The following is a 27,527-nucleotide window of genomic DNA, read 5'->3' as shown; positions in this document are numbered from 1 at the left end:
TATAGATTCCGGTAGTTCGTGTATATTCTATTTGGCTTTCAACAATCGCTCTCCGACCCCGCATTGCCAGTGCGTCAACACCGTGCAGCATAGGTAACAATTTCTCCAATTGTATACTTATTACATTCATTCGCGACACAGACAACTACAATTCTAACTATTCCAATTCAGAATATATTTGTCTTGTTTGTTAACTCGCGTAATCTACAACCCTTAATTATTGCCTAATATCCTAATCTAATAATTGAACGTTCCCACATGATACAATCTTACCGCTCGGATTGTATCAATTAAGATATATATAAGTTACGAGGTTAACCAATCTTAGATTCAAATCAACAAAGATTTAAATATTAACTAATAATAGAAACCATATTCCTGGGGTAACAACCCCTCGCCGGCCTCTCGCGATGCTCGCAGCCCTGGCTCGTAACAAACTCAAAGGATATCCCTTGCCAATGATAGAATACTTTGAACATTTTCTTTAATGTACTGAGCATTGTTATTTCAATAAATTATAAATATTAAATCTTAGTACACAGCATATTCTCTGAATATAGACAAATACTATTCATTTGAAACAAAAATGGATACATAATATTAAATATATTCTCCAGAATATCAATAAGAAATGAGGTAATTTTTTCGGTGAATACATAATAGGATTCATAAAGTATTGACTTTGAAATGCTTGTTCTAATCACAATTTTTAATAAATCTCGTTAATTTAACCGTTTTCGAATGTCATGGACATTTAAGTAGCAACATACATTCAAATAAACATCCATATGAGCAAGTTGTTTTTTTATCAAATGAACAGCTAATTCTTCGGTCTGGATCAGTGTGAGAGGTAGACAAAGTTTCCACGTAACAGTAGACAGTCTGATCGTTTCGGCGTCTCTATTTCTCAATACGCCCTTTCGGGATCTATATACGTTCGTACGAAACGTTTCATACTTTCGGGGGTCCGGTCGTTCTCGCTCGAGCGTTCCCGAACCGACATGAGTGTCGGGAATCTCGAGATTTCGGGTTCCCGCACAAGCCTGCTCAACAGGCCTTCGCGACAATAATCACTTGTCTAGGCTTGACGTATCGAATATGTTTTATTTTATGCATAGACGACTACACGCAAAGTGCTCATTAGTCGATAATTGCTCAATGGATTTGATACAGATTTTTCGCGAAATTTTCTTACCGAGCAACAAAGTTAAATAGGAGAAGAGGGTCAAAGTAGACATTTTGTCAAATTTATCGAGAGCTGTAACTTTTGATAAATAGCAATTATCGACTTACAATTTGCGCCAAAAAATCATGCAAAACGCATTTACATGACTCACTATATATATTGTCATTTGAACTACTAGTATTTTTACTTTTATATGTGTATGCACAAGTAATGTATAATCAATGTTCAACGTACCATTAATGTAATTATGAATTTCGAATAATAGGATGACAGCGATGAAGATGATTTCTTATGCGATGGAGAGGAAGAAGAAGATGACGATGACGGCGAGGATGATGAACCAGAAGAAGAAGAAGGTAACTATTTGATGTATTGAATTGGTTATTACTCTTCACCGAGTTTTTATACGACTCGATTATACAAAAAAGCTGGTATACAGTATAAACCTTAGTTACGTAGATTTTGATAACAAAAGGTTTGTTCGGTAAGTGGCGCTATAGATGTGCATGGTTACAATGTGCTGTTACAATGCATTGTGACCCGCAAAAGGTCATTCGGCCTCCGAACCCATTCGGCTTCCGAACTCTGGAACCCATGTCACGGTAGATGGGGAGGGATGTAAGTGGTAGGTACTTGTATCTTGGGCGGCCATGTCTCCCTCGGTTCTGCCGTGCTATCGTGACACCTTGGTTGCCGATAATAATTATGATGGGGTGTTTAACGTTTTTGAAATCAAAAGTTTCCTTACGAAATATTTTGATAAGCCTTTAGAAGTGCCTTATACATCATTCTGCTCGTTTGGGTGTACTGAATACGAATATGGCTTTCGTTTTTGGCCGAAATTACAAGTTACGGAGATATTTGAAAACATACTTTCTTACTAGCGCATTCAATTTTACCCATAAACGTGTATCTGTGGCACCATTACTGTGTATTTGTGTATATATCTGTATATACACATGAAATATTAAAATTTAATATACGTATATCTCGAAAAGTATGAAAGATGTTAAAAAAGTGTACAACACGTGTCCAAGGATTTCGAGGGGGAAAGAGGCGGGTAGTATCAGTTTTTTATTTGGGTGGCGTTTTCAAAGTCATTTGAAGGTCAACTTTGTTTTTTCAAATGGAAACCTATACCTTTTATTATGGGATCTCATTGTACGTAAAAAGACCAGCAATTTTCGTAGGATACTTTTTTTATCTACGCACTAGTTTCGGAGATATTTAATAAGAAGTAGAGCGAGTCATACTTATACTACGAGAAAGTTTGTAATTTCTTGATATCTATAACAAATTTTCTAAATGTTCTCCGTTGTTTTCTAAACAACAATACAGACGATTTTCAAATTGTGAACGATAATTTTTGAAGGTATCTGTTGGGATGGTTTTACATTCCTGTACAATTCTGCGACTCAAATCGTTGACCCTTTCTGATTGTGTTGTATAAACGACAGACTTTAAGTGTCCCCACAAAATGAAGTCGACTGGAGTTAGATCTGGTGATCTTGGTGGCCACTCAATAACACCTCTTCTACCGATCCATCTTAGTGGGAATAGATTGTTTAACCATTGGTAACGTATAATGCAGGAGAGCAGCATCATGTTGGAAGTACAAAAATTCTTCATTTAACAAAAAATTGCCGTTTTCATTTCTTTGGTTTTCAAGACTTTCTCTTGTAAGTGGATCAATGATGTCGTCCAGTAAATTTAAATACAGATTTCCATTCAAATTTTCTTGGAAAAACCGAGGTCCTATAATAGCATTTCCTAAAATGCCTGCCCAAACATTTATTTTTTCCGGCCATTGATTACTTTCTCTAATAAGGAGTTGATTTTCGTCACTCCAATAACAACAGTTATGACGATTTATAGCATCGTTTAAGAAAAAAGTGCATTCGTCACTAAAACAAATGTTTTTAATTAGATTAGGAGTGATATTGATCATATTTGATAATTCCTCACAAAACTTAATCCGCCTGTCAAAGTCATCTTCCAATAACTTTTGATGTAACTGCATTTTGTAAGGATGAAACTTGTTATGTTTAAGCAATTTGTGCACAGATCCCACTGATACAACAGTTAGCATTGAAACTTGTCGAATTGAACTAGTAGGATTCACAGTAAACTGTCCTATAATTTCGACTTGAACAGCTTCTTTTATGAATTTCGGCTGATTTTTTCTTTAAATTTGTCACCGATCCTGTTTCCTTAAACTTTGCAACTAATTGTAACACGTACGTACGAGACACATGTGTATCAAGATGCCTCTCAATAAACGTAGCAGCAGTTCGACGAGCACGTTCATCAGCTCCATAAATAAAAATTATTTCTACTCGTTCTTCTAAGGAATACATCATTTTATACAATTAATTGTACTACGATATATGTAGTATCTGTTATTACGATGATTCACACTTGACTAAATAGTACAATCTTATATTGAAAGACAGACAACATAAACAAGATATCAATAGAGGACAATTTTGTTTTCAAACGGTACGTGCCAGTACAACTGGAAAACATCAACGATTTGCGTCAAAGAATTTTACACAATAATATGCCTAGCTCTACTTCTCTTTAAGGGCCCGGGTCAATCACGTGACTTTTCAAGATTCGGTGGTCGGTATCTGCCGTACAGTTTCCTTTACAGAAATGGTATTACCTACAAAAGTGTAGCTGACTGATGAATACGAGATGGAGCTATCGTCGTATTCTATTATGAATCAGAAAGAGAACTCGATTGACGTTGCAACATAAGAGGTGTGTGACGAGAAAGCTAGATTTTACTGCGTTGTCAGCTTTTAAAAGGGCAATGTTGCCGTATCATATTCATACAAACACCGTCGATGATCGCATGGAAAGCGTTCGAGCTGGTTCGAGCGGTTTCTTTTCTTCCTTTCGGATCTGTCGAAATTTGGAGACTTATTCCTTCTTAATTTAAAATGTGGAATTTTCAATTGTAAATAATTGTATTAAACGATCATTGAATATTGACTTGTTTAAAAATCTTCTTAATTTTTTAAACTTTCTATACGAATATATGTATATGTAAAATTTACAGAAGAAAAGTATAGTTTTAAAAGTTACGTTTTTTATATATTGTTAACAAATGGTAACACATCAATATAATAGATTTGAATTTTAATACGAAGAGTATTATTTTTCGACGTGGAAATGAAAGGTATAAACAATCACGGCATGATTAAAATATTAAAAATATTAAAATATATTAAAAAGATAAAAATAAGAAATATTATAAAAAAACAAAAAACCCGACTGCGAAAAGAATTAAAAAGAGAAGAAACAAAAAACTAATTTATCAAATAAAATATTGATAATAAATAAAATAAAAAATAAAATATAAATAGAAAGTATAAATTATCAATAATTCTTTTCGCAGTAAGATTTTTTGTTTTATTAATAATATTTTTTATTTTTATCTCTTTAGCGTATGTCGCGGTCAGGTTTTTTGTTTGTTTTGTTTGAAACGTGCGTAAATCGCCCCGTCTGGATAAGCTCTAAAGGTTCGACAAGCATAGCGAAGAGCCATCCCGAGACTGAACAAGATAGACATACTACGACAAGCGACCGCGATCGAGCTCTTGCACTTGAAAGCAGAGTTGGGTAAAATATTCATCGAAATAAAAATTTCGAATAACCAATAAAAGATAAAAAAATCTTTACTCGTCGAGAATCGAACAAATAATTTTATTCGACGAGAATTTATCCGACGAATAAAGATAATTTTTTTTATTCGAAGCGGATTTATTCGAACTTCGAATAATTTTTCCATCTTTGATCTGTATCTTTTATTCGAAGGCTTCGAATAAATCTTCGAATAACTTTTGCCAGCTCGAATAAACGGTGACGAGGTCCGACGAGCTCCGAACTTCAAAGACCCAGCGACTGACAAACGGCATACAATGTAAGCAGATAAAGAATCGCGCACGAATGAATGTTTAAACTTTTAGATTTTTCAATATACCTTCATGAAATTGTGACGAGTGAATTGATGGGATTTTCCTGATGAAAATGAGTTCAAATTCGAGTGTAATCGAACAATTTTCATTGATACGTAATGTTACGATAAAAATTACAATCTCATTGAAGATAGTTCAAATGATGTCGTGTTTGGACTCATTTTCATCGGTATAAGCTCTTTTCTTTTCTGATAAAAATCACACCGAACATGATATAATTAGCAACACATTTAATTGACGATTACAAATTCTATCAAGTACAAGCTTGCTGCACACAAGTTCTCGTACAGTCGACCGAAGCAAGGATGTTTTGTGTGAGTTCTGGGCCAAGGTCGAATATTTTCATTTTATTCATACGAAACTGATCCGATTTCCATATATAATATTTAAATGTTTAGTAATCTGTTCAATTCAAATTTTGTAATGTAACAAATACATTGTAATATTTGTTGTAATTTCTTTGAAATAATGCCACAACAATTTCTAGTGGTGGTTCAGAGTCACCACTCGAGTGCAAAGGGTTAACAATTTCTTTTTATCTTTTGTATAATGTGGTACTGTATGTAAGCTCATCGGTATACAAATGTGATCGCAATTTCATATGATACATGAAGCTACAGCTACGACTATGCTATATGCGTATATGGACAACTGCACATTGCTTGCATGAGTCCGAAACATCAAACTAGCGGAGTATTTGCATGTATAGGAAAATTATATACATATACACACATATACAGACGCACGTTGCCGATGAGCGAATAGGCGTCGAACATAACCACAATCTACGCTTGCAGTTTCCTCCAATCCCACTTCGACAGTCGTTCTACTTAGGCGCCACCTGATGAGCTCCAGCTCAACTAAACTTGTCACATTTCTTGCTCTATATTATCGATATCATGAATTCTGACGCTAGAAAGCCATGCCGAAACGGGAAACAAGTTTTCGCCTTTATTTCGCAACAGAATCAAGACAAATTATAGCTCAATTTGTAGCTGGAGATATTTTCTAATGCGGGCTGGTCTCTACATCATCCAGAAAACTCATCCAATGGCATAAAAATGCCTGAATTCCACGGCACGTGCATCGTCAATTTTTGGCGTACTTCTAACGCTCATATTTCTAAATATCTCCATAATCTCGTCAGCTCGTGACCAGCCCGCATTAGATTGAACCTTCCTCTTTCGAATGAGCCCTTTACCAGCGACAAAATATTCCTTTTTAAGGACGAAAACTTGATCCCCGTAAAACCATATTTTGTCGGTAACGTAGTCACTCTATTTTTGGCACCCCGGGCACTTAAATATCTCCGAAACTAGTGCGCAGATGAAAAAATGTATCCTACGAGGACAAAAAGGAATTGACGCTAAACACGGAGAAGACTAAAATAATGATTTTTAAGAGAGGGAGAGAAAAAAAGAAGAAAGCTGCATGGAACTGGAAGAGGGAAACGGTAGAGGAAGTCAAGGAATTCTGTTATTTAGGAATAAAGTTTGAAAGCAACGGAAAGATAGCAGGTCACGTAAAGGAAAGGATAAAGAGAGCGAACGTGGTCCTAAATCAAGTATGGGGAATCGGCGAAAGGAAATTTAAAAATGATTTTTAAATGAGAATGTTTCTCTTTGATACGTTGGTACTGGGGGTACTCCTATACGGGCTATGATATGGGGAGGAGCTAGAGCTATGGGGCTTTAAGGAGAGAACAGAAGTAGAAAGGATTCAGCTGAAATATATAAAGTGGACACTTGGTTTGGACGTGCGTACCCCAGGATACTTGGTACTGGAAGAAACAAAAAGGGCGAGGCTTAGAGTAAAGGCAGGAATTAGGGCATGGAAATACACGGAAGGAGTAAGAAACAGAGCAGGGAGGAAGATAGTCAAGGAATGTCTGAAGGAAAAGGAATCAGGGAAAGTTCAGGGCGAAAGCGGGAAAGAAAGGGAGGAATACTTAAAGAGAAACGGATGGAGCCAAGCAGGGGTGGAAGAGATGATAAGGCTAGAGATGGAGGTAGCGGAGAGGCTAAAGGAGAGAGACATTGAGGTACAACGGCAAGAACAATATACAAGGATAGAGCAGTCAAAATATAACAAAAGGTACAAGTTTATAAGAGTGGCAGAGTTACCAGAATACCTAAGTACGGAGGGAAGAGGGGAAAGTCAAAAGTTAGTAGCCCAAGTAAGATGCGGAAATGCAGAAAACTGGAACAAATACTGGCTGGGAGACGAAGCAAGAGGATGCGACCTGTGTGGGGACAGGTATGGCAAGCTGGAGCATCTAACAAGAGAATGCAGGGAAATGGAGGGAAGGATCAGTATGGAGGACATATTGAGTGGGAGGATAGATACAAATGTTGAAGCGTGGCTTCAAAAGCTCAGAAAGAAGAGAGATAAGCGAGCAGAAATATAAAGGTAATATAAGGAAGCGTAAACCAAAGATAACAGAGTAGGAAATGGTGCAATAATCGGAATAAGAATAGGAACAGGCAGAATATAGGTAGAGTAGTCAGGGTAGGGATGGGTGAGTCGAAGAGGGAAGGGGAGAGAGAGAGAGAAAGAGAGAGAGAGAGAATTAATGCGTGGATAAGATAGTTATTTTTTGTATTCATAGGTTATTGTAAACCGAGTCCAATTCTTGGCCGTAAGGCTGAATAAAGCAATATTATTATTATTAATGTATCCTACGAAAATTGCTGGTCCTTTTACGTACAATAAGACTCATAATAAAAAATAGAGGTTTCCATTTGAGAAAACAAGGTTGACCTTCAAATGACCTTGAAAACGCCACCCAAATAAAAAACTGATAGTGCCCCCCTCTTTCCCCCTCGAAATCCTTGGACACGTGTTTTACACTTTTTTAATATCTTTCATACTTTACGAGATATTCGGCTGGAAAGTTTTCAAATGAACACCCTGTATACACAGCCTCACGAAAGTATTTAAACGCTCTTTAAGACGTGTATGTCAGTTATATACATGCTGAAAATTTCATCGAAATCTAATATACACACGAGCTACAAATAGTTAAAAGTGGTGAAAATCGTAATTTTTCACGACTTTCGGTCAGTTTTTGCTTAAAATCCACAGATTCATCTTTCGATGCGTGCTGTTTTTCAGTATGTGTATGTATGTATGTATGTATTTATTGTTCCCTTACGGGTTACACAGAGATCCCGTTCTCTTTACAGGTTCTTTCTTTTCGCTTTCACTCGTGTCTCCTCCTTTCTCACCCTCTCCTTGATACTTTCCGTCCTATATTTCTTTTCTCTTCCAGTCTAATTTTTTCATCCACTCTTCCCCTCTCCCGTCCTCAGCCAGTATTTCCTTCACCTTCTCTTGAATCCCTACTTCCAACCCTTGGTCTCTCGAGCACCTTTCCAACACGTGCTCCCACGTCTCTTTTTCATACCCGCACCTTCTGCACCGTCTCTCCTCCTCTCCCCCCCCCCCAGTACCTTCCTCCCCTCATTTCATTCCCCAGCCTGTATCTTGCTATTCTCGTCTAGTTTTCTTCTTTTGTTCCTTTTTCTAGGTATTCCGGCCTTTCCTTCGCCCTTATCTCTTTATACCATTTATTATATCTAGACTCCATTACCCTCTTCCAATTTTCCTCTTTCTCTTTCTCTTTCTCTCTTTTCTCTATCCTTCCCCACTCTTCTTCTCTTCCTTCCTTATCTCCCTCCTCTAACATTCTTCTATTCCTCCTTTCCTCTATATATTTCTTCCTCTCTATCTCCCATTTTGACATCTTCTTTCCTCCTATAGCTCTCTCTTCTATCTCCTTTAGACATTGTCTGGCCCATTCGCTTCCTTTTCCAGCTCTCAACCTTTCTTCAAACTTCCAAGCCCTCCTCGCTCCCCTCGCTCTCATTTTCTCTCTTTTCGTCTCCTCCCTTATCATATACCCTGGTGTTGTCCACTCTAACCCTAGCACCCATCTTATATATCTTTCCACCTCCATCCTTTCCTCCCAGCCCCAAATCTCCACACCGTATGCCATCACTGGCCATACCAGTGCGTCGAAAAACCACTCTCTTCTCTTGTACTTGTCTTTAAAATATCTTTTCCCTATCCCCCACACACTCTTCATCACTCCCCCTCCCTTCCTTGTTCTGTCTTCTATCTGTCTTTCCTGTCCTCCATTTTTCTTGAATATATACCCGAGATATTTTATCTCGTCTACTTCTTCAATCGTTCCATGCCCCCATCTCCACGTCTTTTTCTCTTGCCTTCTTCTTTCGAATCTTATTATCTTCGTTTTTTCTCTGTTCACTTCTAGTCCTTTCTCCTTTATATAGCTTCTGAATTCTTCTATCATTAATTTCATCCCGCTTTCCTCTTTCGCCAGCAGCACAAGGTTATCCGCATATTGCAGAGTATATAGCATTCTTCCTCTAATCTCCACCCCACCTTTCCCTCTCTTCCTCATCCTTTCCTCTAGATCGGCCATAATTAGTATAAACAGCTTCGCGCTTAGCGGACAGCCTTGCCTTACCCCTCTCCCTACCCAGAACTTCTCTCCCATTTCGCCTCCTACTTTCACCTTAGATGTTGTCTCTCTATAAACTTCTTCTATTCTTTCCCTAATTCCTTCGCTCACACCTCTCTCCTCTAATGCTTTCCACAATATTCCCCTATTCACGCTTTTAAAGTTTTTCAGTATGTGTATAACTAACAGCGATCTACGAAACGCATATTTTAAATTTCCATTAGAGGCTCAAATAAAAAAGTTTTGGAAAGTGCCTTTTTTATTTTTTATTCGGTAAACCAATTCTTCTAATTGCTCAAAAAAAGTTAGGTCGTTTGGACCGATTTAAAAAAAGTTTATACTGTTTTAAAGGGCGTTTTAATACTTTTGCAGGCCAGTGTATATATCTATGAGTATGCCCTGATAGTCATGAAGTTATAGATAAAAATAGAAAAAGTTTTTTCTATTTTTGTGCACGAATTCGGCTGAATTCACCACTGCGCATCGTAAGGCAGGCCTGCAGTAAAATGTGACATGGAATGGTAAGGGGACTCTAGAGGCCTCCGAACGTGAGACAGAAAAATACATTGTGGAGGAAACTTACTTTCTTAATTACTGTTAATGTGTGAGCTCAAGGAGATCTAAAAGCCGTTGTATAGTAGGTCGCTAAATTCGTTTTTTCGACAGCATATAACAATATGAAGTTAAAAATACATAGTGCTGTTTAAAAAAGTCTAGGTGTGTCCTCAGCTTCTTATTGAATACAAAATTTTGTCGGAATTCTATTATTGTACTTTGTTCCCATCAAAGTACTGAATAACTTTTATTCGAACTTCGATAATTGCAGATGAATGTTTTCAAGATCGTGTAACAAAAATTATATGATTAGTAAACGAAAAAACGTCTGGTTAACAAAAAAATAAAATGACAATGCATGGACTCGAACCATGACAGAAAAAGTCTCCATAGGTTCTGTAGTCGAACGCTTTACCGCTGTGCCAACCGATGATGTTAAAATTATTTTTGAAATATTAGAATATGTCACGCATATAACAGTCTTCGTTTATGATGTTCCAATGATTTTTAAAGCTGCGAATAATTTTTCTGAATATTGAAATGTTTAAAATTGCTAATATACATAAACAATATATAAAAATTAGGTATATGTAACTTAGTATCTCGGAAGAAAACCTAAGCATCCAAGCATAACTTTAGCATCCTAGATAATAGTATGAAAAAAATTGGAGATAGTATTTGATAAGGTTTGGTGATAATACCTTATTATTAAATTAATTTTCAAGCTGATCGCTCATAAGCTGTAACATGGAGTCTGTATTTTTTCGAATTTTTTGGGGCTTTTCTTTAAAACCAGAGTTTGCAAACTTTTCGAATATTTGGTTCAATATGCTAAATGTGTCATATTTTGTTTAGAATTGTCACATGTGTTTAAATGGGGAAAAACTGGGTTTTCCTTTTCTCACCGTAAGATCCCTTACAGACGAGATGTAGGAGTGAAACTTGGTAGAAAGGATTCTTTCTTGGTAACACTGTCCAACACCGATCTGCAATAACTGTTTTGGTGATTCTCATAGACTTTGTCATTCTAAAACCAAATCCGAAAGCAGAATTGCTCTATCATGCAACGTTTTCGAAAAATATTGGTAATTAAACGTGTTACGCAAAAACTAAACATGCGAAAAAGTTTAGGATTGAGTCAAAAGATAGATTAGACTCTCCCCTACATATCCATATAGCCAATTATATTTTTATGTACTTCCTAATAGTTGTAAATGGTTGTTAAAGTTTGAAAAACAGCTGACACGGGTACTTTATACGCTCAATTTTTGTATTTATGTGAAAAATTCTATATCTAGCAGGAATTTACTATACAAGAATGTGTTCTACAGACATTTCTGCTAATGAAACCATTTACGAAAAGTATTTGGTACCCTTAGTATATGAGCAACTTAAGAAAATATTCATTGACAGCTTGTGCGCGACTCGTTCGCACCACACGATCAATTACAGCCTTTTCTCGACTCGCCAAGGCCGTCACTATGCGTAGTCGACATTGGTACTATTCAAATATGTCTTTGCTCACTATGCTTAACTACATACATTTTTTTTTGTCTTTTTGGGTGCTAATCATTACAAAAAATAATAAAAAAACGAGATATATACACATTTCATTGTGGAAATGCTTAATGAAGAAAATTGAATACAAAATCTTATCTATTTTTTATGTAAACACATTTAAAAACGTTTCCGCCTTGCTTGACGCTTATACATGGTATCACGATTTTCAATAATAAGTATGCAACAGTAATCAGCAAGCATCGCGGGTACGTCTTTTCCTTGGTAACGTTTTTCCATTATTAAAATATTTTGATGAGAGTTTACTGCAGGAATTATATTCCTTGTTTTGATTTTAAAACAATTTCGACAGAAATATAACAAAATCTGTTCTGCACATTTATACAGTTTCGCGACATTGTATTATACAGGGTGGCCCACATAACCCTTAACAGCTCAATATCTCAAAAACTATGCCATCGATTTTAAAGTTCTTGATCTTAAATTGCATGGATCTGAAGGGCCTTTCTAATTACATAAGCGTGAAGTGGCGCCCCCTTTCCCTTTAAAGGGGGCCGGGGTACCATTTATCATTTTAAATGGAACCCCCTATAAAACGTTACATATTTCGATTCTACAGGAAAAAACAAGTCAATTTTGTCTGAAACATTTTTTTGTCAGATACTTCCACGATGAGATATAACAGTTTGAAGTTTCGAGTTGTAGGTACTTACTTGAAGCGCTTGGAAATAGCGTTATGGAATTATGTATACGCGCTCGAGTCCTTTGCTGATTCGTGAAGAAACACAAACAATAATATTTACAATTCTTGAGTTTGACTCAATTATCCATGAAAACGTTCTCAGTTTAAAGCTGTTATTCAAGCAGTAACATTGTGATTATGGCTATTTTTGATACAGAAGTGAATATGTTATTAACGTTAGGTGAATGCCAAAAAATTATCGGCGTGCAGGAGTGATGTATTTTGAACGTTATGGGATCAAAAAATGTCATGTAACATTTTATAATTTAGAATAGCGGCTTCGTGAGCACGGTGAATTGTGTAAAAAAACTTGCAATAAACCTAAACCTGTCACCAATGAAAACAATAGTGTCACTATTCTTGCTGCAATTACATTAAATCCTCATATTAGTCAACGTACACTTGCACAAACCTTACACTGATATGTGACAATTGCATTGACCTTACATTGACTGATGGCGTTCATCAATTCAACGAATTTTGAAACGGCGAAAGTATCATCCATATTACATGATCTTATCATAAGAGCTTCCGATAGCAGATTACGATCACCGCGTAACATTTTGTGAGTGGCTGCAGGGTGTTGTGGAAAATGACTTTTTGTGCAAAATACTTTTTTCCGATGAGGCCACTTTTATGAATTTAGGACATGTAAATAAACACAATATCAACTGCTTGACTCAAGCGCGTATAATTCCATAACGCTATTTCCGAGCGCTTCAAGTAAGTACCTACAACTCGAAACTTCAAACTGTTATATCTCATCATGGAAGTATCTGACAAAAAATGTTTCAGACAAAATTGACTTGTTTTTTCCTGCAGAATGAAAATATGTAACGTTTTATAGGGGGTTCCATTTAAAATTATAAAGGTACCCCGGCCCCCTTTAAAGGGAAGGGGGCGCCACTTCACGCTTATGTAATTAGAAAGGCCCTTCAGATCCATGCAATTTAAGATCAAGAACTTTAAAATCGATGGCATAGTTTTCGAGATATTAAGCTGTTAAGGGTTATGTGGGCCACCCTGTATAAAAGAATATCAATAAATACATACACAGGGTGACTCACCTATTTTGACCATCTACAATATCTCGCTTGTTTTTTATGATAGAAGAAAATTTCAGAGAAAAACGTTACTTGGTTCAGAGGGGCAAATATTATGACAGGCAAACAAAGTTCAAGGTTATATTTTTCGAGATTTCACGGTCATCGAAGTTTTGTTAAATGGAATGATATATTTTTGTTATCGCTATATGATAGCCGAGGTCAAGACGAATCCAACGACCTGTGATATTATGACCTTCACGTGACCTTAAGTACGAAAAATTCATATGTTATGACCAACGATTCCACACCACTTTCCACACTCCATGGACGCTGATGTACAACTAGTCGAAGCCATTTCGGGTTTTCAGTGTACCAATAATGCATATTATGTGTATTTAGCTGTCCATGATTAGAAAAAGTAGCTTCGTCAGTAAAGAAAACGTCATAAAAGAAACGTTAATTTCTTGTATTTGCTGCAATGCTCATGTGCAAAAAGCAACACGATTCTCAAAGTCGTTGCCATCAAGCTTCTGATGTAAGGAAATATGGTATGGATGAAATTATGACGTTGCAATATTCGGCACACACTTGCTTTGGAAATACCTAAAGATGCCCAATTTTTCGACAACTTGTAGTAGGATCAATATTGACTGTAGCCAATGCAAAATTTTTGGCATCTTCTCCAGTAGCAGGCTTTCATCGTTTTCTTTTGAGTGATTTAATAGTCCATGTTTTACAAAACAATTGAACTATGCGAGGAAAACTTTTTCGAAAAGGAAGATTTCTCTTAGGGTCTTTTTCTGTGTACAATTGAGATGCTTGTACTGAGTTATTTTTATCCTCACCATAAACTAAAATAATTTCTATCTTTTCTGCATATCTGTATACCGTTTCATCGTTTCAGAGAAATAACGTTATCTTTTACAATCGAATAAATCCTCATGAATTTCTTAAACGTACTGATTAGAGTCGTCGAAAGGAGAAGAATTTGTATCAGTGTTTACAATTTATTGCAAGCGTGTTTACAGTCATTAGTGAAGGTTCAAGAACATTTCTTGTAACCTTAGGGATCATGTAAATCATCGTTATTTCACTATTTACATCAAGTGCCCTACTTTTAAGAATTTTTCATACTCAAGTTCACGTGAGGATCATAACATTACAGGTCCTTGGATTCGTCTTGACCTCCGCTATCATATAGCGATAATAAAACTATATCATTCCATTTAACAAAACTTCGATGACTTTGAAATCTCAAAATTTATAACCTTTTTTTCCTATCATAATGTTTGCCCCTCTGAACCAACAACGTGTTTCTCTGAAATTTTCTTCTATCAAAAAAGACATATTTTACATAATACAATGTCGCGAAAGTGTGTAAATCTGCCGGACTGTTTTTGTTATATTTCTGGCGAAATTGTTCTAAAATCAAAACAAGAAATATAATTCCTGCAGTAATCTCTCATCAAGATATTTCAACAACGGGAAAACGATACCAATGAAACTGTTACACACTTATTATTGAAAATCGGGATACCATGTACAAGCGTCAAGCAAGGCGGAAACATTTTTAAATTTGTTTACATCAGAAATAGTTGTATTTAATTTTCTTTATTAAGCATTTCCACAGTGAAATGTGAATATATCTTGTATTTTTATCATTTTTTGTAATGATTAGCATCCAAAAAGACAAAAAAAAATGTAATTAAACATAGTAAGCAAAGACATATTTGAATGGTAACAATGTCGACTAGGCATAGCGTCGGCCCTGGCGAGTCGAGAAAGCGCCGTGCACAAGCTGTCAATGAATACTTTCTTAACCTGCTCATATACTAAGGGAACCAAATACTTTTCATGAATGGTTTCATTAGCAGAAATGTCTGTACAATGCATTCTTGTATAGTAAATTCCTGCTAGATATAGGATTTTTCTCATAAATACAAAAATTGGGCGTATAAAATACCCGCGTCAGCTGTTTTCCTAACTTTAACAACCATTTACAATTATTAGGAAGTACATAAAAATATAATCGGCTGCAATGGCTACATGGATATGTAGAGGAGAGTCCTCTCTCTCTCTCTTTTGACTCAAACCTGAACTACCTCGCATGTTCAGTTTTTGCATAACACGTCATTTTTTATCAAAATCATGAAGTTTTACAAAAACCAATGTTTCTCGAAAACGTTAAGTGATGGAGCAATTCTGCTTTCAGATTTGGTTTTAGAATGACAAAGTCTATAAGAATCACCGAACAGATATTGCAGAACACGAAAAAGTTATTTTGTTGGATAGTGTAAGCTATCGAGCGAGCATTTCTGGTTAAAATCGATTAAAAGGACGCTTTTGACTACCTTAATTCGGCTAGGCTCTTTGGGTAAAATCTGAAACATTACTCCGGAAAGTGTTTGATTTCGCGTGGGATGACCCTGTTTCAAAATGTGCTGCATGGCACGAAATGCGCTGTAACGCCGTTATTTATGCGGATTCGCCTGCAGAATTTTAAGAGTACATTTGCCTTGAAGTGTACATCTGCTCAAATGTCGTGTACTTTCAATTTTGTTAACCTTTTACAACAGCATCCCCCCTCGCGACCGAAAGGGTCACACACCCGTAGAAAAATGAATGACAAAATTTAATTACAAATTTTCTATTTTTCATTCTATAGAATCATCTCCAGCACGAGGCAAGAAGAGAAAACACGAAGATGGAGATTCAGGGAACTAGAAGCATAAAAAGCAGCTTTATGATATTGTTGAATGAGTGTAAAATTCATATAAATAACAGTAACGGAGATGCCGAGTGAACCACCTGGGAATCAAACTAATTGACCGACCAATGACAGACTACAGTTAGTTGTGAGAGTTAATCAGTAAATCATTGACTGACAATTTGTGTGTACAACAACAAACCATTGCAGAAAGAAGGAACAGACGGAAATGAAGAAAAAAAACGATAATGATGGCATAAAAAATAGGGCTGCATTCCAGCTGGACACAGTACGTTTTAGTTATACTAACGATATTTTATATAGAGAATATAGTTAAAATATTAGTGGTGTTGCATAGTGGACGATAAAGATCATGTATTGATGGGTACAGAGGCAGCAGTGGGGTTTTACACTTGAAGGAGCATATTTGTCTGTTAGCTCCAGTCGGCCAAAGACTGGTCACGCTGGAATGCAGTTATCGTTAATGAGTAATAAGGTTACATAAGTTACATTTTAAATACATTATTATTGTACTATGAGTAAGGCTAGAGTACACGAGGAACAACTTTTGTACAGGTTTACACCATTACATTGAGGTGCATTATGCCTCTGTGATTTTTGGGACAGAAAATAAAGAGATAAATACAGGATGGTTCACGCAACTTGCCCACCTTGAATATTTTCGTTATTGGTAGTAATATGAAAAAATGATATATACAAATTGCATGGTATAAAAGGGGAAATATTGTGATGTAAATATCTTTTATGTGTGCAAAGCCTTTTCTGAGATTTCAAGGTCACCTTAATTTCTTTAAATGGAGAAACCTACCTTTTGTATCATGAATCGATGGAGTATCAAATGCTGCGTAAAAGTTCATTGGTCTTCATATGTCCTAGATCTAATAAGTTAACGAGATATTACCGAAATAATTTTCCATATATACTCACCATATTATAGTTGAGGGAAATCAGTTCGATAATCTAGTAGCTTCCAGGTAGTATGTACGTATTGGAAATTATTTCGATAATATTTCGTTATTAGATCTGGGACGTATGAAGGTCAATACATTTGTACGTAGAATTTGATACTCTATCGATTCATGATACAAAAGGTAGATCTTTCAATTTAAAAAAATCAAGGTGTCCTTGAAATCTCGGAAAAGCCTTCGCGCACATAAAAGATGTTTACATCCCAATTTTCCCCTTCTGTACCATGCAACTTTTGCATATATCGTTTTACCTATTATTACAAATAACCAAAATATTAAGGTGTGCAAGTTGCGTGGACCACTCTGTACATGTAGCTCATGCGTTTGAGCTTATACCTATGGAAGGTGTATTGCTATAGCGAATCTACATCATAAGAATGAAGAAATACAAAATTATTTGTGTACATTTCGTTTTTTTTTTAGAGTAATGATGATGAATTTGTATAATTGAGATATTGATTAAAATGGATCAGTTTAGCATATAAAGAATATTGCAGTATTTCTCAAATATACTTTGTGTGTGTGTGTTCTTTTTTTTTATATATAAGTTCAATAGTTTCTGAGATGTCAAGATACGATAATATCTTGAAAAATAACTGTGAAGTAACGTGACGACATAATTGGCATTCTACTGCAGTATGCTGACTCTGACTTGTATTCTTTTTACTCAATTTTACGTTCCAGCGTTTATGTAAAGTTATCATGAGCCCAACGATACATGGCTGTTAATGTTATTGTTATATACACTATACTTTGATATAATATGAATTCGTTTGATTAGTTACTGTAACGTTGCTGTAATTTTGCCGCAATGTTACTGTAATATTACGCTTTTTCAAATTGTACGCATTTAGATCATGATAATGCAATGCTTTTATATTATCAAAACCTACAATTGTTCACAGTAACGAAAGAAAATGAGTTATACAATACATTCATTCGCTTCGTTCAAACAGAAAAGAAGAAATATCAAAATTTCAAGTCGCTGTAAATCCAGAATTGCCTTTAATTTCTGTCTCTGAAGTTACCATAGTGCTAACACATCTCATGATGATTGAAGTGCGGAATTAATTGGTAATGATTATTAATATCATTAATTAATATTAAATTAAAATTATAATTTTTAAAAAGGAAAATAATATTTACACTTGTACTTTCGCACTTTTGAATCATATTTAAAAATGAAAAGTCAGAAACGTAAAATTTAGATTATAGCGAAAACACAAAACCTCGAGAAATAAGCGCAAAAAAAAAACACGAAAAGGTGGATTAGATGATGTAGTTAATGGTGAGACTGCGACAAATGAATTGTTGGACGGACTACCACTTAACTACGTGATCCTGGGAGTGGATGGGAGTGAAATAGCGAGTGAGAGTGCAAGAGAGGATCGGTTTTCTAAAAAAAAAAAAAAATTATGGTAGAATCGAGGATCTGGCGCCTCTTTGTCGCCAGTTTGGTTATGGCCTTATCCAATTTTTCCAAAACTAAAGCAAATTTATATTAGGTACAATGAGTATATGACATGTACAGATAAAAATGTGTAAATTTCCAATCTGCAATTCGTAATTGCGGATCGTGCAGATTTCATATTAAAAGTTAAGTTATAAATAATTCATGGATTACATTATAATTAAACAATTATAAATAACTGAACGTTCTGCGCGACCCACGACGTACTTTTATCAATTGCAATTTTGGATAGACAACTTACGTAATCTATCACATCTTCTATTATCAGATATATTACATTTGTGTACTGTCTTTCTCTTCCGTTGTTAAAATGGACCTTTATCGTAATATTTGTTTATTTCAAGCATCCTCATCACAAAATAAGAAAAAATAATTTATTAATAAAACCATCTATAAATCAAAGGTTGTGTTCTATAGTTATTATTGTCTGATCTGTACCTTCTTGAAGCTCGCTGCGTTTTATAGAACATTTAACCTGGTGTTGTTCTATTTTCTGTATAGTAATAGAATGGTACACGTATTGGTTGAGATTATTTTTGAGTAGCGCATGCTGAGTAAATTGTTGAAACTAAGAACGGATGAATTGTGTTGAGCCGAAAAGAAAAAATAGAGCATAATTCATTAAACCGTGCTCTCCCTGTAAATACCCTTGTGGTAAGGGTATCGACGTGAAACTTGTCACAGAGGGGTTTCTTTGGGAGCCACATCGATTGGTCTGACCAGAAATCAATTTGGTTTGGGGACACTTTTGACCGGGTCCCCCTTACTTCACCGACACGTTTAGATCACCGACAATTATTTCTCCGACAGTGTGTTTCGTCGACAATGTTTACATCCATGTTGCTGATTTCTATTGCGTGTAATGATTAGTATTTTTATTCAATTACTGATAATACATTTATAGTTATCGCAACACGTTATTGCCGATGATTTATCATTACTTTCACATCCGTATCCTTGTACAGTGAATTCTCGATATATGTCAGCAACACGGGTCTTGATGTCGTTTATCGCCCCGGATATTGCCCATTATCGCCCATTCTTTGATTTGCGCCGAACGTAGAAAAGTACAGCGATGATTGCTGCCGAGGCGTCGCGTCGGTCGCCGAGGAGTGTAAACATAACATGGTTCGGTTATGTCGGTGTCATACCGGGAGACCGCTAATAATCCAACAATAAAACTTCTTTACTTTTCATTATTTTTTTATGCGACTTTCACCAACATATTCGTTGCATTTTTCTAGTGAAAATGATACCAAATATAATTCTGATGATATTTACTTGTGTAATGAATGATGAAAGTTACTTCCCATTACAATTAGGTTAACGGAAAATAAGTGTAAATATTAGGCCTGCAGCCAAGCTCGCACATGCGAGCCGAGTCGAGTTGGGACTCGCTTTTGGAGTCCAGTCGAGTACCCGCACGAAGCGAGCGGCTCGCAACGAAGCGAACGGCTCGCACCGAAGAGAGCGGCTCGAAATCAAATCAGGCGTAAAATGACATGATGCGAGTTACAGCGGGAAGATCAGCACATAGATATTATCAAGCATTTTAGTATATCGAGAATGCTAAATGTTTGCGATGTTTTATTATATATTTTGATAGTGAAATGGATATAATGAGTAATGAGTAATGTTGATTCAGAATTTGTATAAACCTTATTGAAAATAATTATGCAATAACAACTATTTCCTAGATTTATGTAAATAAGTATATGTGATCTGTAGAGAACGTTATTTTATATATTCCTTTATATAATATTATACTCCGGTTTACAAGGAAAAGCCGCGACCTACGGGTCACCGATTGTGTTGAAACTTCGCACACTCATAGATCTCGTTCTCCTGTTCACGAATATGTACCATTATAGGGGCAGATGCTCAATAGTTTTCGAGATATTGACGATTAAAGTTTCATTATTTCCTATGTAATGCCGTATTTTTTCTAGGGTACAAGAGTTGTTGTGGCGCGACGGTAGCGTGCCATGATTTCAGCCGGACGACCAGTGTTAAAATCCTACCGACTTACGCATCTTTTTTTTAATTTTATTATGTTTTATCATTGTACGTTTATGTTATCAATTGTAATCGATTAAATTTTACGCACAAACGTGCATTTTGAAATATAAATAACATGTATTTATTTACTAACAGAAGTAGAATAGTTATAATTGTATACTTACAGTTGTTGTTATGTACAGCAGTGGTATTTGTCGTAGAAGTGTAGTAGATGCAAACTTTATTTACTCTCGCTTGCACATAGTATCGTCGCTGATCGTCTAGGCCTAGGCGAACTCCCTCGCGGCCCGTGACCGCGCTCTATATCTACGCTCTCTCTCCCTAGAATCGCGATCGTCAGATTTTCCGTCGACCTCGTCGCTGCCCTGTTACCTTATATGGTCATGTGGCGACTTCCCATGACCATATAAGGCTCGACGGTTTCCCGCCAAGCCTAACGGTCGACGAAATCGCGCGCTCTTACAATTTGGCCATCCTGACAGTTAATCGTCCCGATTAACCGAGCGGGAAGCCATCGTCGCAAATTCGCGGCTTCCCAGGTTCCCCGATACGGAATATGCGAAATTTGGTGTCCGTCGATATCCTGAATGACGTACCGGTCGTTCCTTAAAACCTTGGACACCATGTATGGTCCTTTATACCGAGGCGTCAGTTTCGCACCGGGGGTGTTGTCGAAATTTCGGATAATGACCTTGTCGCCTTCCGCGTATTTTGTCAGTGTTCGGTGTTTTTTATCATAATAATCGCGGTTTTTTGTTTGCGCCATTTCAATCTTTTTGCCGACCTCGTGTCTCAATTTGTCTAATTCCCGTTTTTTATTTATGAGCCCGGTCGATTCCAAATAGTAGCGTAAACTATCACTCTCCTTCCGCGTTGCTTTACGCCGTACAGAAGCACGCTCGGACATTCTCCTGTGAATTTATTCACAGTGTTGTTACACACAAATTCTACCTCGTTTAGGACATTAACCCATTGAACTTTTCGTTCATCGCTTAGTTTAGCTATCATCGGGATAATCGAACGATTTAAGGTCGGCCCATACAAAACAGGTCTCACCGTGTCCGGGAACGGGGCCCGTTTTCCTATGCCATACAGAGTTGGCCGTGTTCGAAGGCCACTTGAGAGACGCTCAAGATGCTCGCAACAAAGGCCAAGTGCCGCGCACCACGGGGGTTAGCTACCAGAACCTCAGAACCGTTTACTCCCCTCTTACCCCTGAGGATCCTATGGTAGAGCCGACCGGGCCGCGGCCGGGGTTTCACGAAATATTCTTGCGAAGAATACTCAGCGACCCTGGCCGTCGTGGCGTGGCCGTGGCAAAACATTATAAATGTTGTATTATTTAAAAAACTACTTCACCGATGATGATGACCTATCAATCGAATCTCAATAGATTTTTCGATGTTTTAAAAATTGTTGATTTTACAGACGCGTAAAAATACGTGTCACCCTTTTTTCATTATATTATAAGACTAGAACTGTCGCACCGATGAAAATGAGTTTTTGGAAGCTTGTAGCGAAAACATAAAAGTGTTTACCGAAAATGTTGTCATTTGGAAAAAATGTTTTCTACGCCATTTATTTGGCAATTATTTAAAACAAATGGTATGTTTTCGTAGCAGGTACCTTTTTAAAAATTTGAAAAAAATTGAGGTTTTAGCCCCAAGTGTCTCCTTTACGGACCTGTTTTTAAAAAAGCGGACACTTTAAAATTGACGAAATTAAAGTTATTTCAAGTGAACGCTGCATCGCGATGCACAGCCTCGCACGGTTGGCCCCGTGCCCGGGAGGCCATAGGCCTAACAGCCTCCCGGGCTCTGCTTCTACCGCGCGCCAACCGTGCTAGGCTATGTATCGCGGTGCAGCGTTCACTTCAAATAATTTTAATTTCGCCATTTTTAAAGTGTCACCATTCTTGAGAAGCCTACCGTTAGGTGTGCCTATCCCCACCTCTGCTGCGCCGTCCAGTCTGAACCAATCAGCCGCGCATTGGTACCTCTACTCTGTCCAACGAGACGAGGCAGTGAAGTATCAGCGTGCATCCTTTGCTAATTATCTTGGAAGGATAATAACTTCAACTTTGTCCCACTCGACTGGCTATGTTTACGTCTACTGCCTCGTCTCATTGGACAAGATATAGATACGTCACCGCATTTCTGCCAGGGAACCTTCCATCTAACCATTTTTAGATCATTATGGACAAGAATTCAGAAGTTTTCCATATACATAAATTTTTTCGCTAGCGACCCTTACTTCAGAATGTCTAAAGAATATCCAGCAATTTTATGAACCTAAAATAATTAATAGTACAATAAATAGTTTTGCGGCTCCGCGAATTACAAAATGAAATTTCAAAGAGAAAGATGAAGAAACGTAAAATACAGCCATATTTATTAAAATTTTTTCACACTTGAACCAGTGGTAAAATTTGCAAAACAAAGATATTTCTAATATTTTTTAATTAAGAAATGACATTCACCAAGGAAAAAATAAATTATTTGAGAACCCAGCTCAACCCCCGCCTCCCGTTTTCTCTTGGACCACAACATGAATGACCCCCTTCCTAATGTGGATATTTCCTTAAAAAAAAAACAACTATTCTCGTTTTTACAATATATGTATGAATAATTTACATATAATACAAGGATGTATAATGCTGTTTCACCAAGAGGCAGGAAGGTTTCCTATTTCCATGGTATTGTAAAGGGGAGATACCGATAGTTTACATAAGGATTTTTTTTGTGCCATGCACAGCAGGGAACTGTCAACGCGCTCCTGAAAGGCCATCTGGAAATGGTCAAACGCTCGAGATAATGACCCAACCGGGGCGAGCAGAAATATAGTCGAGAACACTGAAGCTCCGTCGACTCAAACCCTACACCCTGGTTTCGAATCTAGCGGCCAAACATGCACGGTCTCTTCCCGGTCTTGTTTGGGCCGACCTTTACACGTTCGACTTGGCCATTGCCCTGCGGAGACGCAGTCGCGACTTTGATGTGCTGAACGCCATATTCATTCGTGAAATCTTGGAAGTCGCGAGACGTAAAGCTGCTTCCCCGATCGGACACAATTCGTATTGTCCCAGTGAACGTAACGAAATATGATTTTAAACAATTAATGACTTCGGTCGAATTTGTTGTTTTCGTCGCGTACAATTTTACGAATTTCGTAAATCCGTCTATGACGGCGAAAATAAAACGTTTTTTCACGTTGCCCGCTTTCGATAATGGGTCTAAATGGTCAACGTGTAATGTTGAAAACGGTTTGTCTCCTTTTGGGATGCAGTGTAGGGCACCCTCGGGCTTACCGGAATTCTACTCCCACGTGACCAATTTCGTTACGATATCGATGCATGACGCTAGATTCCATGGAGGAAGGCACATAGAATAAGAGTTGCTCATGATATTTCCGGTAAACTAGTCCGTCCCGTAGTTCATATTGTTTATGTTCTGATTGTTCTAAGGAATTTCTTAAATGTACAATGACTTCGTTCCCGTCCTGACATAATGCTAGATTTTTGTCAAATGAGTTATCTTCGACCACAAGTATCTGTCTGCTTAGTGCGTCGACATGGGCCATTCGCGCTCCAATTCTGTGTTCGAGCGTATAGTCGTAGGACTGCATTTCGAGAGTCCACCTCGAAATCTGCGGATTCGTGTTCTTTTTGTTAAGCGTCATGCTCAATGCTTGGCAGTCCGTAATAATCTTAAATACGATACCCGTAAGGTAAACCCGGAACCGGCGTAAGGCGTAAACGATAGAGCTAGTGTTTCTAGTTCGAATGAGTGATGCTTTGACTCAGTCGGTGTAGTTCCTTTGGAAAAACAGAAAACCGGATGGAATTTATGATCTGCCTTCCGTTGCATCAAAATGGCACCGAATCCAACTGCGCTCGCGTCGCAATGCAGCTCCGTTTCGTCCTGCGGTGCGTAAATACTCAAAATAGGCGCGTCCACCACAGCTGCTTTGAGTGTTTCGTACGCGTGCATTTCCTCCCGTTCGAATTTAAAATTAGTATTTTTCCGCGTAAAGTCATATAGCGGTCTGGCATTAATTGAGAAATTTTCGATAAATTTTCTAAAATAGGAACACAATCCTAAAAAAACTCTGCACGTCCCGGACGTTTCTCGGAATCGGGAACTTTTTAATCGCCTCTATACTGCGCTCTGGGCTAATACCTTCGTTCGTAATCGTATACCCGAGATAATCTAGTTTTGTTTGCAGGAACCTGCATTTATCTAGTCGTAATTCTAACTTATTTTCTACCAACAATGTGAATACCCTCTTAAGTACCCGGAAGTGATGCTCGATTGTGGTGGTTGCGATTAAAAAATCGTCTAGATAGACGGATACATCCCCCGAATTGATCAAATCTTTAAATATCGTGGTGACGAATCTTTGAAATTTGAGCGGCGCTCCCTTTAGGCCAAATGGCATTTTAAGATATTCAAATTGGCCCAGAGGGGTTACGAACGAAGTATACTTAATCGACTCGTCATGCATGGTAATGTGGAAAAACCCATCCTTTAGGTCTAGCGTCGTGAAGTATCGTTTTCCCGCTAGGACGTTCAACTGATCTTCAATCAAGGGTATTGGAAAATTATCGCGAGCAGTTACCTTATTCAGGGTACGAAAATCAACGCACATGCGTATTTCGCCCGTTTTCTTCCTCAACAACACTATCGGTGACGCGTATTCTGACGTACTGTCCCGAATTATACCTCTTTCTAAAAGTGAGCCTAAGATTTGTTTTAATTTAATTTTCTCGGTATGCGCGAGTCGTCGTGGCGTACAATGAAATGGATTTTCGTTCGTGATCGCTAATTTCATAACGTTCTCGACCATCGGCTTCTCCGATCTCGTCGGAGTCACGTAACTTTCGCGAAAGATCTCCCGTGCTCGTCTCTTTACTGGCACAGGCAGATCTTCGTTTACTGTGATATCGCGCGTGGACAATTCGACATCGGAATTCATTTCGATATTCATTATTTCTTGGGCTTCGCGACACACCAATGTAAGGTTCGCAATTCGCATAAAGTCGCGTCCGAGCACTAAATTTTTCTGCATAGTTTCATTTGGGACAATACATAATTGAACGTCGCATTTCTGCTTATTTAAACCGATCGTTGCATTTACATTGCCCAAAACGCGAAGGTGACTGTTATTTATTCCGCAAAAATCGGTCGTTGGAACGGTATTTCTTTGAAAGCTCTCTGGTACGAATTTGTCTTTAATAAAACTTACCGGGCTGCCTGAGTCTAATAACGCGGTTACGGAAAAAGAGAGTTCATTTTTGTCACCCAGATGCTGGTCCACGGAGCGCAGGAACTCGCAATCGCTCTCACGTTGCGCTGTTACGTAGTTCACCTGCCCCGATGTCGATGCCGGCTTCCCGCGCTTCGTCGCCTGGTGCCCAAATTGTTCGCAGATGTAACAGGAACATCATTCCCTCCTCGGCTTCGGACAATCCTTTGAAAAGTGTCCAGCCCCGTTGCAATTATAACACCGTAGCTTCGCATCGTCCTTCAACTCCTTCGAGATCCTTGGCAGCCTCTTTGCCACCATCGAAGCATCTCCTTGACGCCCCATTTCCCTCCGCGTCGTCTCCCGTGGTCAAACGACTTTTTCGAACGCCGTCAATAACGCATCGGTGGATTTAAAACACTGAATGCGTGCCTCTGTCCGGTAACCTTCCTTTAGGATGCCGTCGATCACGTAGTCGACGAGTTCGCCGTCGGCGACCGGGACTCGGTTCGCCAACGTAATTTTGTCGTGCAGATAATCCGCGAATGCCTCGTGGGGTGCCCATGTTCTGGCTTCTAACTCTTTTCGTAGACTTAAAGTATTTGCTCGCTGTCCAAACATTTTTCTAATTGCCGCCAGCAAATCCATGTGGCTCATTTCTACACAGTCGCTTCGTGTATGATACCACTTCAACAGCTTTCCCGTCAATTTGCTGCATAAAGGTCAATGCATATCTCATAGGCCGGCGAGCATGCCGTTTTTTCCCAGTTTATAAGCATTTTGGGGTCCGGGACAGCCACTTGAGAGGGTTCGAGAGGCTCGGAACAAAGGCACAGTATGTCCTCTGCTACCAGAACCCCAGGGGTTCGCTGCCCAATGTTAGAGCCTGACGTCTCGTGGCGTGGCAGCACGAAGACAGAATGAACATGCTGTATTTATTTAAAAAGCTATCAATCAGAACTTTTCAGAGTTCCTCGTGGTAATAGATGGGGAATACCTTGTTAAGGAATTTAAACGTTATAACTGTGGGAAAAATAACTATCAAGTATTCACTTATTAATAAACAATCTTTAATATTTTTATTCTAAATAATCTTTGGTCTCGCATTCACGCCTTGTAACAATCTGCCATATACCAGAGAGGATAGGAGAGTGCTCACGCCCGGGGTTTCGGCGTTCCCACTTTCGTGACATCGCCGCTTTAGCATGGCACAGAACCGTGTCGTCTTTCCTGGAACAGAACCGTGTCGTCTTTTAGCATGACACAGAACCGTGTCGTCTTTCCTGGAACAGAACCGTGTCGTCTTTTAGCATGACACAGAACCGTGTCGTCTTTCCTGGAACAGAACCGTGTCGTCTTTTAGCATAAAACGGAACGCACATTATTTTTTTAACCAGGATTAGAACGTACAGCTTAATTGTTGTATATGAAATATGTAACTAATATGTAAATCTTGGGTACAAAATCTCTAATTAATATAAATTAAGAGTAATATTAATTGTAATGATACGTATTTTATTTTTTCCAATTTTGTAGTTGCAAACTCTAGTTGTAAAAAATGGAAAACCCGGAAAAATTCGA

The 27,527-nt window shown here is 37.8% G+C and overlaps 1 protein-coding gene and 1 long non-coding RNA gene across 4 annotated transcripts in view; both read left to right on the top strand.

Moving 5' to 3' along the window:
* The window catches only part of Mapmodulin (acidic leucine-rich nuclear phosphoprotein 32 mapmodulin), a 132,578-nt gene extending 113,493 nt beyond the window's left edge, over positions 1 to 19,085 (top strand). For 2 of the 3 annotated variants that reach the window (XM_076792530.1, XM_076792529.1), the window contains exons 7-8: positions 1,452 to 1,542; positions 16,182 to 19,085. In XM_076792530.1, coding sequence (XP_076648645.1) covers positions 1,452 to 1,542; positions 16,182 to 16,240 — 150 coding nt within the window. In that variant the 3' untranslated portion in view covers positions 16,241 to 19,085. The remainder of the gene's footprint in view (positions 1 to 1,451; positions 1,543 to 16,181) is intronic. The other variant, XR_013082705.1, reaches the window with a different exon arrangement.
* The window catches only part of LOC143356656 (uncharacterized), a 388,872-nt gene that overhangs the window by 230,212 nt on the left and 131,133 nt on the right, over positions 1 to 27,527 (top strand). The gene's annotated exons all lie outside the window — the stretch shown is intronic.

Source organism: Halictus rubicundus, chromosome 8 (assembly GCF_050948215.1).
Source record: "Halictus rubicundus isolate RS-2024b chromosome 8, iyHalRubi1_principal, whole genome shotgun sequence".
NCBI classification, from domain to species: Eukaryota; Metazoa; Arthropoda; class Insecta; order Hymenoptera; family Halictidae; genus Halictus; species Halictus rubicundus.
This window is presented reverse-complemented; position numbering and strand designations above follow the sequence as displayed.